The sequence below is a fragment of the Eptesicus fuscus genome, chromosome 2 (assembly GCF_027574615.1).
Source record: "Eptesicus fuscus isolate TK198812 chromosome 2, DD_ASM_mEF_20220401, whole genome shotgun sequence".
NCBI lineage: Eukaryota > Metazoa > Chordata > Mammalia > Chiroptera > Vespertilionidae > Eptesicus > Eptesicus fuscus.
The window spans coordinates 111,401,254-111,415,918 of record NC_072474.1 but is presented as its reverse complement, the minus strand read 5'-3'; the positions used below and the strand labels follow the sequence as shown (position 1 = coordinate 111,415,918).

General features: G+C 47.3%; 1 protein-coding gene across 2 annotated transcripts in view; it reads right to left on the bottom strand.

Moving 5' to 3' along the window:
* The window catches only part of BOD1L1 (biorientation of chromosomes in cell division 1 like 1), a 45,995-nt gene extending 31,680 nt beyond the window's left edge, over positions 1 to 14,315 (bottom strand). For both annotated transcript variants that reach the window (XM_054708127.1, XM_054708131.1), the window contains exons 1-5: positions 13,984 to 14,315; positions 8,334 to 8,458; positions 2,808 to 2,998; positions 1,483 to 2,097; positions 533 to 682 (exon numbers count right to left, since the gene is read on the bottom strand). In XM_054708127.1, the coding sequence (XP_054564102.1) occupies positions 533 to 682; positions 1,483 to 2,097; positions 2,808 to 2,998; positions 8,334 to 8,458; positions 13,984 to 14,220 (1,318 nt within the window). In that variant the 5' untranslated portion in view covers positions 14,221 to 14,315. The remainder of the gene's footprint in view (positions 1 to 532; positions 683 to 1,482; positions 2,098 to 2,807; positions 2,999 to 8,333; positions 8,459 to 13,983) is intronic.
* Positions 14,316 to 14,665: the final 350 nt, after the last annotated feature.

Below are 14,665 nucleotides of genomic sequence, written 5' to 3'. Positions count from 1 at the left end.
AGGTAATGCTGTCCACGACTCCACAGGAAGTGGAAGCGCCGTGTTCGGAACTTTCCTGGACTCTGGCCTAAGCCCTCTTCCCTTGGCTGATGTTAATCGGTGTCCCTTACTGTAATAACCTGTAACCAAGTTTCACAGATTTCAGGGAGTACTGAGTCCTTTTAGCAAATTACCAAACCTAAGGTGATCTTGGAAACCCCAACTGATGTGAGAAGTGACGGGAATCTTGTGGACAGTACTCCCCAAATGTCGTACACACACATCTTCATGTACACGATCTCATCTAATTTGTATAATCATCCCAAGGAATGGAGATAAGAAGTGGGGAACCAAGGCTTGTTGAGGTTTAGGAACTTACCAAGCTTGCTCAGACAGAAAACCTCGGAGCTGGGACTCAGAAACCAATCTTCCAACTACAAAGCCCCATGCTCTGGCCACTCTACCACACTGTCTTTCACGAGATAGCCATGTGAATACACACAAAATGTTCGGCGGAAGCTTCACAGAGGCATTATTAAGTAAAATGCTTTACCATCTGACGTAATCTCTCCTTCTTCCATGCTATCAGACATTACAACCTCCTCTTCAGTGTCTTCTTCAAAAGACGAGAGGTCACTGGTATGGACAGAGCTAACCGTAATGTCCGTCAGTCCATCCACGTCAGAATCTACTGCAGAGCCATCTTCAAGGAGACAAAAAAAAAAACACACAAAAAAACCCACAGAAGGTAAATCATTGCATTACAGGAACACACTCAGCACCCAATTCCCAAATTACACTTAAGATTTCCTTCTTTAGATCCATTTCAAAGAGCTTCAACTTTAGAAATAAAAATCTCTCATAACCAATATAAAAAAAGATAGAGTTGTTTCCAGAAAATACAATGGCAAACTATTATCCAGAAAAAATAATGAAAGTATTAATTGATGATGTGATAGAAACAAAAGCAAACTTTAAGTAATTAATACATTTACTATGTGATATTTTAAAGATCAGGATATACAACTATGAATTAAGTTGCCTGAATTAATGTATGGTAATAAATTATGAGTTGAATTATAAGGTTTAGAGCCTCTCTGCTCATTTACTTTGTCAATCTGAACACTAGTATAGAAGATAAATACACATATGTTATCGTTCATTTTTTAGCAAAGGGGATATATTCCCAGGCTTTTGAAATATAAGAATCAAATTTATTGTCCTGGCCAGTGTGGCTTAATGGTTGAGCATTGTCCCTGCACTGAGAGGTCGCTGGTTTGATTCCCAGTCCGAGCACATGCCTGGGTTGCGAGCTCAATCCCCAGTAGGGGGTGTACAGGAGGCAGCTGATCAATGATTCTCCCTTTCTCTCCCTCTCTCTCTCCCCCCCTCTCTCTCAAAACAAAAAAGAATCAAATTTATTAAAATTTGAAGGCAAATTTGGTATCACCTAGTGGACACTGTTTGTTCTTTAAACTGTTGTATGTTTTTGCATGTTTGTACCTTCTTTTGTCCCTTCCATGGCTTTAGCTTTATTACTGTTCTTTTCTGAAGGAACTTTTGTGCACTCTGCTTCTTTATCCTTTGCTTGTTTTTCCTCTTTGACTTTTTGTGTATCTTTACTCCTTTTTGAGTGATCAAATTTCTTTTCAGTCTTTTCCTTCTTTTCTTTCTTTCTTTCTCCTTTTTCATTGCTGTCCGGTTTCTTTTCACCTTTGTCTGTTGACTTATTTTTTTGGTCACTGCTTTCCTGTTGACCATCTTTATTTAGCAGAACTGAACTGCTACTCTCTTTTGTGTGATTTTTAATTTCTTCAGCTGGACAAGGGAGATCACTACATTCTTCAGACCTAGGGGCCGGTTCCTGTCCTTCGCCCACGGAGTCCGGCACGGACTTGTCTTTATCAGCCACGTCCTCTGCAATTCTCTCCTTCTCAGCACTGGTGTCGGTGCTCGGCTGGGACGGGAGCCTTTTGGAGACCCGCTCACTAGCCTTGGGGTTTGATGTTTCCGTGGAGGCCCTGGCAGCAGTAGCTTCTTGGTTAAGGGAAGTGATGGTTTCCAAGATGGACATGGCATCATTGGCCACATTGGCACTGGGCCCAGGAGCAGGGACACCTTGAGGGAAAGACAAGTTTTAGAATAAATTTATACAGAAAGTCAACCCCCTGGCTGAACCAATGCTACATGCCACTGTCACCTTAGTCTGATGCACATGCTGTGCAGACCGCTCATATGCCTCTAGCCTTTCGGGCACCAGTGCCGGTACTAGGCACACTCTGCCTCTCTGCTTCTCTACTACAGTATCTCAGAAAGGCACCATGCAAACCTGAGAGCAGCCTAGCTCCAGAATAACAGTATCTTCTCTAATTATTTTAATTATTCCTTGTTGAAATATATATATATATACTCGGAATACATCACTAAAATGCCTATTATTTTGTATTAAAGCAAAAAATATAAGCCAGTTAAGGACTCTGGGTGGTATTTGAAATAATACAATTTCACTATTGTGCCAAGTAGACAAATGGTTTAAAAACCCAAATATCCAGCCCTTGCCGGTTTAGCTCAGTGGGTAGAGCTAAAAGGGTTCTGGGTTCAATTCAAGTCCAGGGCACATGCCCGGGTTGCAGGCTTGATCCCCAGTGGGGGTCATGCAGGAGGCAGCCGATTAATGGTTCTCTCTCATCATTGATGTTTCTTCTCTCTCTCTCTCCCTTCCTCTCTGAAATCAATAAAAATATATCTAAAAAATAAATACATAAAATAAAAATAAAAGCCCAAATACCCGTAAACTGACATTCAGTTCAAGAGGAAAAGTGATGCACCTTGTGTGCTGACGGCAGAGTCCGGCTTCTCCTCCTCGGGGGTCACACTGCCCCCCGCTTCCTCCTTGTGATTTAGCGTGGCCAGAAACTCATGCACAGCTTTTTCCACCTGAGGTCTGAATGTGTGGTTGATCTTTGGATCCACAACTTGAGAAATAATTCGGTCGATGCCAGACTCCAACATTCCTGATCTGAAACACAGGATAATTTGCAGAAAGGTTAAAAATATACATAATATTTCATTATTATCTTATATAATAAAACCCTGATATGCAAATTGACCGAACAGCAGAACGACCAGTCGCTGTGATGCGCACTGACTACCAGGGGGCAGATGCACAATGCAGGAGCTGTTCCTTGGTGGTCAGTGTGTGCCCACAGGGGGAGCCCCACTCAGCCAGAAGCCGGGCTCATGGCTGGCGAGCTTAGCGGTGGTGGCAGGAGCCTCTCCCGCTTCCGTGGCAGTGCTAAGGAGCAGCGAGCAGAGTGGTAAGGAGCAAGGGGTCACAGACTGCGAGAGAGATGTCTGACTGCCAGCTTAGGCCCAATCCCCTAAGCTGGCAGGTGGACATCCCCTGAGGGGTCCCAGACTGCAAGCGGGTGCAGGCCGGGCTCAGGGACCCCCCATTCCCTCCCCCTGCAGTGCACGAATTTCGTACACTGGGGGCCTCTCTATATAGTATGTATCCTAATATATAAAAAACCAAGGGCTGTCATGACCAAAACAACTGGACGGATGACCGAACACAGGCTGTGTGGGGCGACAAGGCTGGCAGGGGGGGTTAGTGAGGGACGACTAAACGACTGAACAGCAGGTTGCGTAGGGCGACCAGGCCAGCGGGGGGAGGGGGGCAGTTAGGGGCGACCAGGCTGGAGGAGGGGGGGGCAGTTAGGGGCGACCAGGCCGGGTGGGGGGCAGTTGGGGGCACTCAGGCCAGCAGGAGGGGGCAGTTGGGGGCAACCAAGCCAGCAGGGGGGCAGTTAGGGGCAATCAGGCCAGCAGGCAGAGGTGGTTACGGGTGATCAGGCTGGCAGGGAGGGCAGATAGGGGCAATCAGGCAGGTGAACTGTTAGGAGCCAGAGGTCCTGGATTGTGAGAGGGATGTCTGACTGCCGGTTTAGGCCTGATCCTGGCAGTCGGACATCCCCTGAGGGGTCCCAGATTGGAGAGGGTGCAGGCTGGACTGAGGGGACCCCCCCTCCTGTGCATGAATTTTGTGCACCGGGCCTCTAGTATATAATAATTGCATTAATTACTTTTAGGTAAAACAGTCTCTCTCCAACCTTAAATTTTCCCAATCTGTTCATCTAGAATAGGCAATGACAAGTTCCACAGGACAGCGATGGCATCTGGATATACCATCTCGCAAAAATCTCTCAACTCTTCACCACTGTGTCACTAGAACCACTGAAGCAAACCAAACAAAACTACACACAGCACACTATCTAGAGCCCAGGCTTACAGATGATGCTTTTTTACTCCAACCCTGCCCCTAAAGGAATAAATAATCACCAAAGCTCAGTTCTGGATATAAAATAAATCAATGGACTCTGCACCTTTATTTTTAAGCAGAAAAATGTAAGACTTTTACAAGTATTAGAGTCTCCAGGAAAATGAAAGAAAATACACAAAGTGTAATTTCATCAAACTTACAAAAAAACAACTTTTAGAACAAAAATAAAACTTAGGATTTTTTTCTTTCTTTTTGTTATCTTCTTGCTATAAAAAAACTGGGTGATTTATTCATTCAACAAGAATGAGTGTCTTCTACACTAACAGGCACCCTGCTGGCCACTGGGCTGCTGCAAGCCAGACCTGGTCCTTTTTCTCACGAGGAGACAGATATAAACAATTAAAATACAAGGCGACAGGCACCAGGACACACCATCTACTGGAGGGAAAGAGTGGAACACGGATTTATTAGATACAGCGGAGATAACTGGGGAATGCTTCACACTGGAGAAGACATTTGAGTTGAGAAGAAACAGCTTAAAGAAATACCACTGACAAGAGACAGAAGAGCCAACAGGGCAACTAAGTTCCAAATGTGCAGAAAATCATAAGGGCGTGTGAGCAAAATAAGAGGATGTGAATTTATCTTGAGAAATATACTTAAACCTTGTTTCTTCTTAAAAAAGAGCTTGAGCCCGATGCTCATTGGTTGAGCGTTGACCCATGCACCAGGAGGTCACTGGTCAGGGCACATGCCTGGATTGCGGGCTCAATCCTCAGTAGGGGGCGTGCAGCCAATCAATGATTCTTTCCCATCATTGATGTTTCTTCTCTCTCTCCCTCTCCCTTCTTCTCTAAAATCAATAAAAATATATTTTAAAAAATATATAAGAGCTTGAGAAGTTCCCTGGATAGTGTCAGAAGAGCGCGGGTGCTGGTCCTTTCTAGCTTCTAGACCTCAGGCTCTCTCTGCAGAATGAGGGGGTCTCTCCTTTCCACTCAAATGGTGATCTGAGTACAGCCCTGTCTAGAGTGGAGGATGAATTTAATTTTCCTTTCCTGAGGCACCTTGCAGCCTTGTGATACTATAATGCTACGTATGTGGGCCATAGAGAAAAATGAGTCAACCCTACACAAAGTAGGTAACCTGCTTTGTCAAGTTCTAAGATAAAAAATTGCAGATCCTGCAATGCATCTTAGAGGTGACTTTAAAATGTAGCAGGTGGGAAAAAAACAAGGACAAGCAATCATAAAGATGTTTTGATTTAAGGCACAAGTATAAAGGCATACAATAAAAAATAAAAACCACCCATTCCAAATTAGTGCTTGTCTGTTTGCCTATTTTCTGGTCCGTTGTCCACTTTAGTCCACTCTCACAGTGGTCAGCTCTGACCATGAATAAATCTGTCGGCCAGCGCTTATGACCCCACCCTTCCCAGTGGGCTCACTCTAGAGGCATGGCCATAGACAGCTGCCTCACTAGAGGGAAGCCACACTCTAGATTCAAGGGCAAAGCGAAATGCTAGCAGCTGGCACTGTCCTGGTTAAAGTTATTTCCTTGTCTTCCTTTTAAATCCTGTTCAGTTAAGATAATTATTTCTGAGCATCCAGCATTTTTAGATTCTGTTGTACAAATGAATACATAGATAAAATAAGTTTTCCCCGTAGTGAGTCTAAAGATTAGCTATTAAATCGAACCATCCCAAATTGCTGATAGTAGACTGTTGTTGTCCTATAAAAATGGCAACTGTAGATAGTTTAACATAACAGTCAACTGAGTGTTTCTGGAACTATAAGGATGAAAAATTGTTTGAAATTGTATTAATGGTGGCCAGTACATCCCTATACCATTAGCTAGACACAACTAAATAGTCTCTTTCAGGAAGCTTTAAAATGTTATCGATAACATAACTTTACTAATAGAATTTAAATAAGAGAAGTGTATCCTATCTAATAAAGAGGGAATATGCTAATTGATCCTCACTCCATCACAAAGATGGCGGCACCCAGTCCCCTCAGCCGGGCCTGCCTCCAGAGTCCCCAAGTCCCCTCAGCCACCCAGGGCCGGCCCAAGGTGCAGGCAAGCTTTGGATGGAGCTGTCCAGCCAACACCCAAGGCGCAGGAAAGCCTCAGATGTTGGCTGCCCAGCTGCCCAGGGCCACCCGAGGCTCAGGTAATCAGGGCCGGCAGTGGCAGCAGCAGAGGTGTGATGAGGCATCGCCTTCCCCTGATCACCGGGTCACCTCCCACCCCTGAGGGCTCCTGGACTGTGAAAGGGGGAAGGCCAGGCTGAGGGACACCCCCTCCAGTGCATGAATTTTCATGCACCGGGCCTCTAGTTACAAATAAAACAGCTAGAAAGTACTAACTTATCCAAGAGACAGCTGCTTCCCCTTGTCACTCACCAGCAGAGTGCTCCTGAACTAACCTCAGTCAGACAGCACAGAACCCCTTCCTGATGTGCCCCGCACCACTCACCAATTCTCTGGAAACATCGTCTCGCAGCAGTACAGCAAGAGTGGTAAGTGCCTGGTTTTACATGGGTGAGACTGAGTTTAGTTCCCGTAAGAACAGACTAAACGGCTGCTTCCCTATTTTACAGGTTTGGTATGCTAGGGCGTAAATGCAATTCCAGGAAACTGGCCTTCCATTTAGTCTCAACCTGAAGGCAAAGAAAGCGAACGTGCTTTTAAAGAAATGTAGTCATTTGTGGAAGGGAGGTGGCTATGTAGATTGTTGAGTGAAAGCACTCAGTATTCAGCAAGGCGCCATGTCCGTGTGAGGGACACTGGGGAAGCTTGCCTCCCCCAGCAACCCCCTGCTTTCTTGGTTACTGTTCTCCTAAATGCCTGGAAATGAGTCAACTTTCAGGCCTGTCAACCCAACAGACCCCCTTCAGTCTCACCTTTTTCAAGAAAGGCTTTCACTTTTCCCCACAGGTGCTGTTATGCAGCCTCTAATGGCATCTTTTGATCTCATTTGGACTCTTTACAGGTTCCTCAAACATCTTTTAAAATGCAGACAACAAAGTTATTGTTGAATTTCTCTCTTCCCTTCTTCCCTGGAGACAGGAGTCCGGCTCCTGGTTCTAGTGTTACCTGTGGCTAAGTGGGCCTTCGAGTCAGTGCGAGCTGTGCGTGCGGGGCTTCCTGTGGGTGACAACTATCAGCAGAGGAGCACACTAGGTAGGCTTGCCAGGTTCCCGTGGGGCAGGAGGGAATTCAGAGGAGGCCGGTATAAAAGCGATCTGCTTAACTGTTTTCAAGCAAGATTTCATTCTAAACAATGTGCTTGAATGTAAATATCTGTCAAGGCAGGAAGATAACTTAGTCACCTTTTTCAGGGGCTGAAGTAGGGACAGAAGGCAAATATTTCTTGTCATGGCAAATATTTATATTTAAGAACAAGATAATATTGCAAATCTGCTTTTCTGGGGAATATGACTTCTTGGGCCCTCTAAAAATTTTATCTCTTCTCATTCTCTTTATCTTATGTTCAATCAAAAATGGCTGACAGGTCTAGATGCACTTTTCTGGTTCTTTTTTTTTTTTGGGCAATAGCATCACTAAAATACAGTTAAAATCACAATAAAACACAAGAGATAAAATGGGCAGGGGGGAGGGGCTAGACAGTATCAGAAGATAGAAGATACAGCTTCAAAAACCAGAGAAAATATTTTAATTTCAGTGATTTTCAATGTCTTCATTTGTAAAATAATAATAAAGCCTTCTCTTTATAGGGCCAAGAAAATGGTTGTGAAAATAAACGGTACAGAATGTTCCGGCATTTACTACCTATTAGTATTCTATCTAGGACTTTTTAAAGTCACATTGTCATTCCCTTCCTTCAGTATTTCCAAGGGGCTGCGGAGAAATCCGACTATTAAAATTGATGGGGGAGATGTGAAGTGACCAGAGCCTTTTAAAATCACACTGTATCACAATACGAAGGTGCCAAACTACACAAAATTAGCACGAGCTAATCAGACTTATGCAGAATGTCTCTGCTTTCAGATAAAGCAGATTGTGGCATTTTCAAGCCCGCCTTGGAACTCTGTAATTCTGGGACTTACTTGAGCACTTGTTGTCTAATATTGTTTCGTAGCTGGTTCTTATTGAGGTGGGGACTCCAGGTATGAGTTGCTAAGTGGTTAGCAACAAAGTTGTCAACACGTTGTCTCAGATTCTGATAAGCAGGCTAGAAAGAAAAAAGAAGACACAAATGTTGAAAATCTCCAATGTTATACAGTAACAATACTGATGGTCTCAGACTTGGAGTATCTTTAACAGTGTTCACATTTCTTAGAGTATCAACATGGCAACTAAGTTTTATAGCTTATGTTTGGAGATATGATGAGTACAAAGGAGAAAGAACATACCTCTTCTATGTAGACAAGAGACGGATACCAATAAATGTTACGGTGATGATTTGGCGCAAAGAGAGGGAGAGGAAAAGAGCCACTGAGAATGTGGCATTTGAGCTGAACCTTCAAGGTTCCACGATGCAGCTGGGAATTCGAAGGTCGTCTTGCAGGCACCCCCAACAATAAAGCAAAGAGCAAGTGGATGAGAAAACATGAGGTTGGGAGTGTTTGGGCCCCCCCACCCCAAATTATTAAGTCCAATTTGGTTGAAAAAGAGAATACAAAAAAGCAGAAAAGTGAGGCTGGCGACAGTTTGGGGCCAGGGGCTGGAAGGACTTGGGTACCTGTCTGAGAAGTTTGTAATTATGGGATAGAGAATGGTAAGCCCTGCACATATGAGCAGAGTGATATGTGCTGGCTAAGCTTTCTGGTGATTGAACAGACACTAAATTTTTCTAGAAGAGCATGCAACAGAGTGACGAAGGTTCATAATGGGGTGGCAGAAATGGGCTGAAAGGCGTGGATCTGAGAGAAGTTATGGAGGGACAACCATGGGAACTGGGCATTACATTCAATGCTAGGCAGTGGCTCTCAGCTGGGAGTGACTGCTCCCCACCCCCTCCCCAGGGAACATCTGGTAATGTCTGGAGAAAAATGGGGGAGCCACTACTCACATCTAGTGGGAAGAGGGCAGGGATGCTGAACATCCTACAATGCAGGGGAACCCCCAACACAAAAAGAACCATCCAGCCCCAAATGTCAACACTGCTGAGGCTGACAACCCCTGATGTAAGGGAAGCAGCAGAGAGGACACATGCCATGCCATTTCTACTGGAAAGGCTACTCCTGCCTGGAAGGGATGTTTGGAAGTAAGTTCTCATCCACTCAAGCAGGACCACACGCTCCATTCCTAGTTGTTCCCCATCACTCACATTCGTCATGTCTTTCTTTTAAGTGGCTTTAATGCAGATAGAGTTGAGTGTCTCCCAATGTTTTCAACAAAACCGTACAGCCTCATGTACCATTCCCTCTACTTGTCCATTTGGCAAACTTCTCACCTTCAGAACTCACCCTAATCTGTACAGTTATCCTGACACCCAAAGGTAGCCCCCTGAGGCCCGCCCCCACATACTTCCTGTCCCCTATACCTTCTATATGTCTATCATCTCAGCAGCTCTTGCACTGCACTGTATTTTGGGAAGGGGGGATATTAACCTCCCCGCTGACGGGTAAATGTGTTCACGAAGCTTATTACACTGCTTGGCAGATAAGCAATTAAAATGTGGTTGTTAGATGGGTCACCAACTCCAACAGGGATGCTGAAGGTTTCATCCCAGTATCCCTTCCAGTTTCCAGACTTCTGCTAATTCCCACTTCAATCCCATAAGAAACAGTCTCATGATCATTTCTCATGTTCTTCTCTATTTATTCACAATTAATGTGAACTGAAAAAACGAATCCTTCCTCTCAATGATTTTCAGCAGAACTGTAAAACATACTTCTTTCCAGTATTCCCAAATCTCAGAAATATTAGGCTAAAAAAATCACAATGCATTTAGCACTCTAGTTGTCCCATTAACACTAGCAAATCTGAACCACAACAGGTAATTTTCCTTGTTCCCAGTTCTCCTGTCAGTAAAAATTAGCCTGGTGACTCCAGACATCAGGATTCCATTATTCTTCTGGGAACTTTTTGCTGCCTCGTCTTCCCATTCCAGAGAGCTCTGGTCAAAAGCTTTGGAGTCATTTTTAACTCCCCCCTTCTCTTCCGCTGCAAATCCAAACCATTAGCAAATACTGTCAGCACTAGCATCACAAGACATCAGGATCTGACCACTTCCACTATCTTTCCTGCTACGATGCTGATGCATTTTCGTCTCCTGTCTGGATTACAGTAACTCATCTCCCTGCGTCTACCCTTGCCCACCTGAAGTCTATTTTCCTTATAGCAGCTAATGCAAATCTCTTAAAATCAGGGCAACCATATAATTTATTGTCCAAACCAGATCATGGCCTAGCGTGAAGGAGACACTATTAATCATTACACATGGCCAATCCATCTAAGATGGAAGCCAGAGCAAGCACGTTCTCCTTACGCACACCTGCCAAAGGCTTCTCAGCTCAGGTAAAAGGCAAACTCTTAAAAAGGCCCGCAGGCCAGCAGAGCTGAGGAGGGAGCGAGGGGCGCCCCTACTCACCTCCTGTCACTTTCTCCTGACAGTTTCTGCCTGAGGCTTCCTGCACTTGGCTGTGGCCTCTACCTGGAATACTCAGCCCAGATAGCTAGCTGCCAGGCTCCTCCGGCTCCTTCTGTGATGGCTCAAATGGCATCTTATTTGAAATCTCCCCTGAACTCAAGACAAATCAGTCCTTCCAGCTTCACCCTGCTTTATTGCTTCCATAGGCCCTATGACATCTGCTTTTTTCTGGGGGGCGTACGCTCTGTAAGAGCAGGGACGTTTTGTTCACTGATATATCTCGGGCATCTAAAACAGGGCCTGGTACACCATAAATATCTGTAGGGTGAGTACATTTCTATATTTTTGTCTTTGGTACTCCTTTCAAATCTAAGAAAAAAACAGACAATAATCACAGTGACCAGGAGTCATTTACACCTCAGAAAGTATCTAAAAACTGGCCTTATTACCGTTACTGGGGAGAGAGGTGCCATATTTACTTGTTTGACGAGAGCTCCCTGGCTGGGGCAGAATGATGGACACTCGACCTTCCCTCCTCACGTTCTCCAGTTGCCAATCAATGCAAAGGGGTCAGACTGGCTTTGTGACCGCCTAGCTTACTCCAGGGAGCTGGACTGGGAGTCTGAGCAGAGGAGCCTCAGCGCTGGCTGGTCCTGGGGCTGCCCAAGGTTCCGATTCTTTGGGTGAGAGGGCTGATGTGGTCTCATCCTCAGATCTCTCTTGGCGGGACCATCCAAGACCCCAGTACAGTTTGAGGGGTCCTAGGATCCCCTGGAGTGGCAGCAGACTTCGGAACTTCTCATCTTGCTTTGAACACACTGGCCCGGATGGTAGTGTTGCTCTTGGAGAGCACCTGGCAGGTGTCACATGTCTTGATCCTTAACTATGCATGTGACGGACACCCGGCATGCTATATACTACAGGTCAGAGCTTGGCAAAGCCAGTCTTCAGGGTTCAATTAGCAAAAGCACCGTCCCGCAAGTGGTCTAAACTCTAAGGTGTTCCTTACAGATGACACCCCAGGATCCCATTAAAATGATGCTCCTTTGCATGAATAGGGACCCTTACTTCTGCTTTGGCCCACTTGCCAAATTGGCAGGAATATTAAGCTCACATAGAAGAAAACCTTGGCTTTTGTATGTTCAAACTTACGCTCTTTGAGAGAGAGGGGAGAACACAAGACCATACTCTGTTGGGAGGGGGTATCGTTTCAGTTCCACTCTTTTCTAGCATCAAACATCAACACAGGGACCTTATTCAGTGGTCCCTGAACACGCCCGGAAATTACATATTCGGTTGAGCAACATGAAATTGCCAACTGTCAGCCATTTTTGAATTGTAAAAAACAGCACTTTAATATGTACGTGTGCATTTTTCTTGGGAGGAGGTCCTAGCTTTCATTAGGACCTTGTCTAAGAAACTGTGCTTCCCTCCTTCCCCCCAAGACAGGTATTAAGGCTTCAAGCTTCACTTTGAGAGGATCTGTAGCAATATTACAGGCACGGAGTAGTAACATTTAGTGGGGCTGGAGTAAAGAAAAAGCTGAGCCTTATACAGGTACCCATCAGTATATTTTAAATTGGCATACACAACAACACAGATCTGTAGGTTTCTGGGAACTGCAAAGTGAAATCTCAGACACAAATAACTGGCTTTATCCGGGTAACGTTTATCTGGCCATGCCTATCTAATCTTATCCCCTTAAAAAAAAAAAAAAAAAGGCAATGGGCATTATTTTAAAAAAGGTGGCTGTGCATATTCCCTAAAACAAAGTGAGGAAACTATATACTTCCCGCAAAGATAAACATCCCAAGTAGATTTGATTATCTGTGGAGCAAAAAATCCAATGCCTAAAAAGGCACCCTGTACTCTGGTCTACATAGGGGGCCAGGGTCCTTATAAGAAAAGACGTGCCTCGATTTTCACCAAGGTATTCCCAGAGGACACAGCAGAACTGTGCAGTTCACCTCAACGTTGCAGGGAAGAATTAACTGGTGGGCACTGCAAACACCCCTTTCTCAAAGAAACGGGGCTTCTCAGAACAGCTCTGAGCATGCCATGAGAAAACCCTCACCCCATCAAAACTACCGGATGGACCCAACCAGATCTAGGCCGAAACCAACCACCCTCCCCGCAACCCACACACAAGACCATACTCTGTCTTGTACCAAACCAAAAAAGCAAAAAGCAACAGTTTCCCAACTGTTCCCAACCGAGGCTTCCGGCTTCACTGGCTTCCAGGATTCCGTTCCTCTCACCAAGCTCCTTCTCGGTGTCCTTGGCGCTCCCTTTGCAGAACCAGGTGAGATTGATTACCTGGTTCCTGCTAACACCCCTTCCACGCTGACATCTGGTGCTAAGCCCCGCCCCCTGTGCAACCCCGCTTTGTCCAGGGAAGCGCTTTGCAGACCTTTCCCCTCTCCTCATCACGCTCCTGAACTCTTCTTTCCTGCCCTTCCTCCACCTGATCGTCTGCTGTCACCTCTCCTCCATCCTTTCCCACGGAATGGCTCGGGTCTCCCCTCCGCCCCCAAACTCCTCACTATGGGGAAGTGACCTGGCCTGAGTTACCCACATCAGACAGTCACTGGTAGACACTCAAGTTCAGATCTCCCCAACCCACCTCTTCGCTGTCCAGCTCTACCTTTGTACCTTTACCCACCCCCCTCCGCAATCATCCAGCAATGCACCCTACGCACAATCTGATTCACGTACCACTTAACTTCTCCAAAGGACAAAGACACGACCCTTCCCGCCCAGAATTCTTCAAGAGAGGAGCATGGATACTAAGCAAACCGCGAAAAAAAAAAAAATTAACCGGGGATGAAAGCGCTGCTTAGCTTTTCCAAACGTGTCCCCCCGTGAACAGGGAGTCTTGCTCGCGGGTATATCCCTGGCGCCTAAGCCGCGTAGTCGGTGCTCAGCCCCCGTCGGGCTGAACCGGGGAGCCGGCGGGCGAATGAATGAGCGCCCAGCGCGGCGCAGGCGGCAGCTTGCGGAGGGAGCGGCTGCCCAGGAACCGGGGGAGCGGCACGCGGAGGGGCCCCCGCCGGGGAGGCAGAGGCGCGGCCGGTCCACGCACGCGGGAGACCGCCGAGAAGGCGGCCCGGGGACCCTCCCCTCCCGTGCCCCGCACACCCATGCACCCGCGCGCCCCGAACCTTCGTGTCCACATCGGCCAGGCAGTCCCTGCGGAACTGGTCGAAGAGGCCCTGGCTCTTGAGATGGTTCACGATCATGGCCACGAGCTGAGGATCCCCCGCGCCGGCGCCCGCGCCGCCCGGTCCGCCCGCGCCCGGGCCAGTCCCAGGGCCGGGCGGCGGCGGCGGCGGCTGCGGCTGCGGCGGGGGAGGAGGCGGCGCGGGCGGCGGCGGCTGCGGCTGCGGGTTGGTGGCCATGGCGGCTGGGCCGGGAGGGTGCGGGCCGGGAGGGCGCGCGCGCGAGCGGCGCTCCTGGGAGGCGGCGGCTGCACCGGTCCCGCTGCCCGAGTGAGGCCCACGGGATGTTGTTACGGGACCAGCGGATCCACAGCAACCCCGGAAGTGAAAGGGAACCGGGGGAAGGGAGCAAAAGGCGGTGACAACCGTGACGGAGGGGCGGCGACGGAAGCCGCGCAGGGCCAGTTCCGGCCGCCGCCCGCACAGGCGCACTCGCGAGGCTGTGCTGCGTTCGGAGCGGCGGCGCGGAGCTCGGTCCACGACGGGCTGGCCTTCGGCCCGCGAGGCCACCCGGGTGGCCGAGACGCTGGCCTGGTGCTTGGCTCCTGTTTCACGGAGCAGTCGAGATCCATAGACCTTTATAATGCGAACCGCACGTGGAACTGCTTGTTCTGACCTCTCCCCA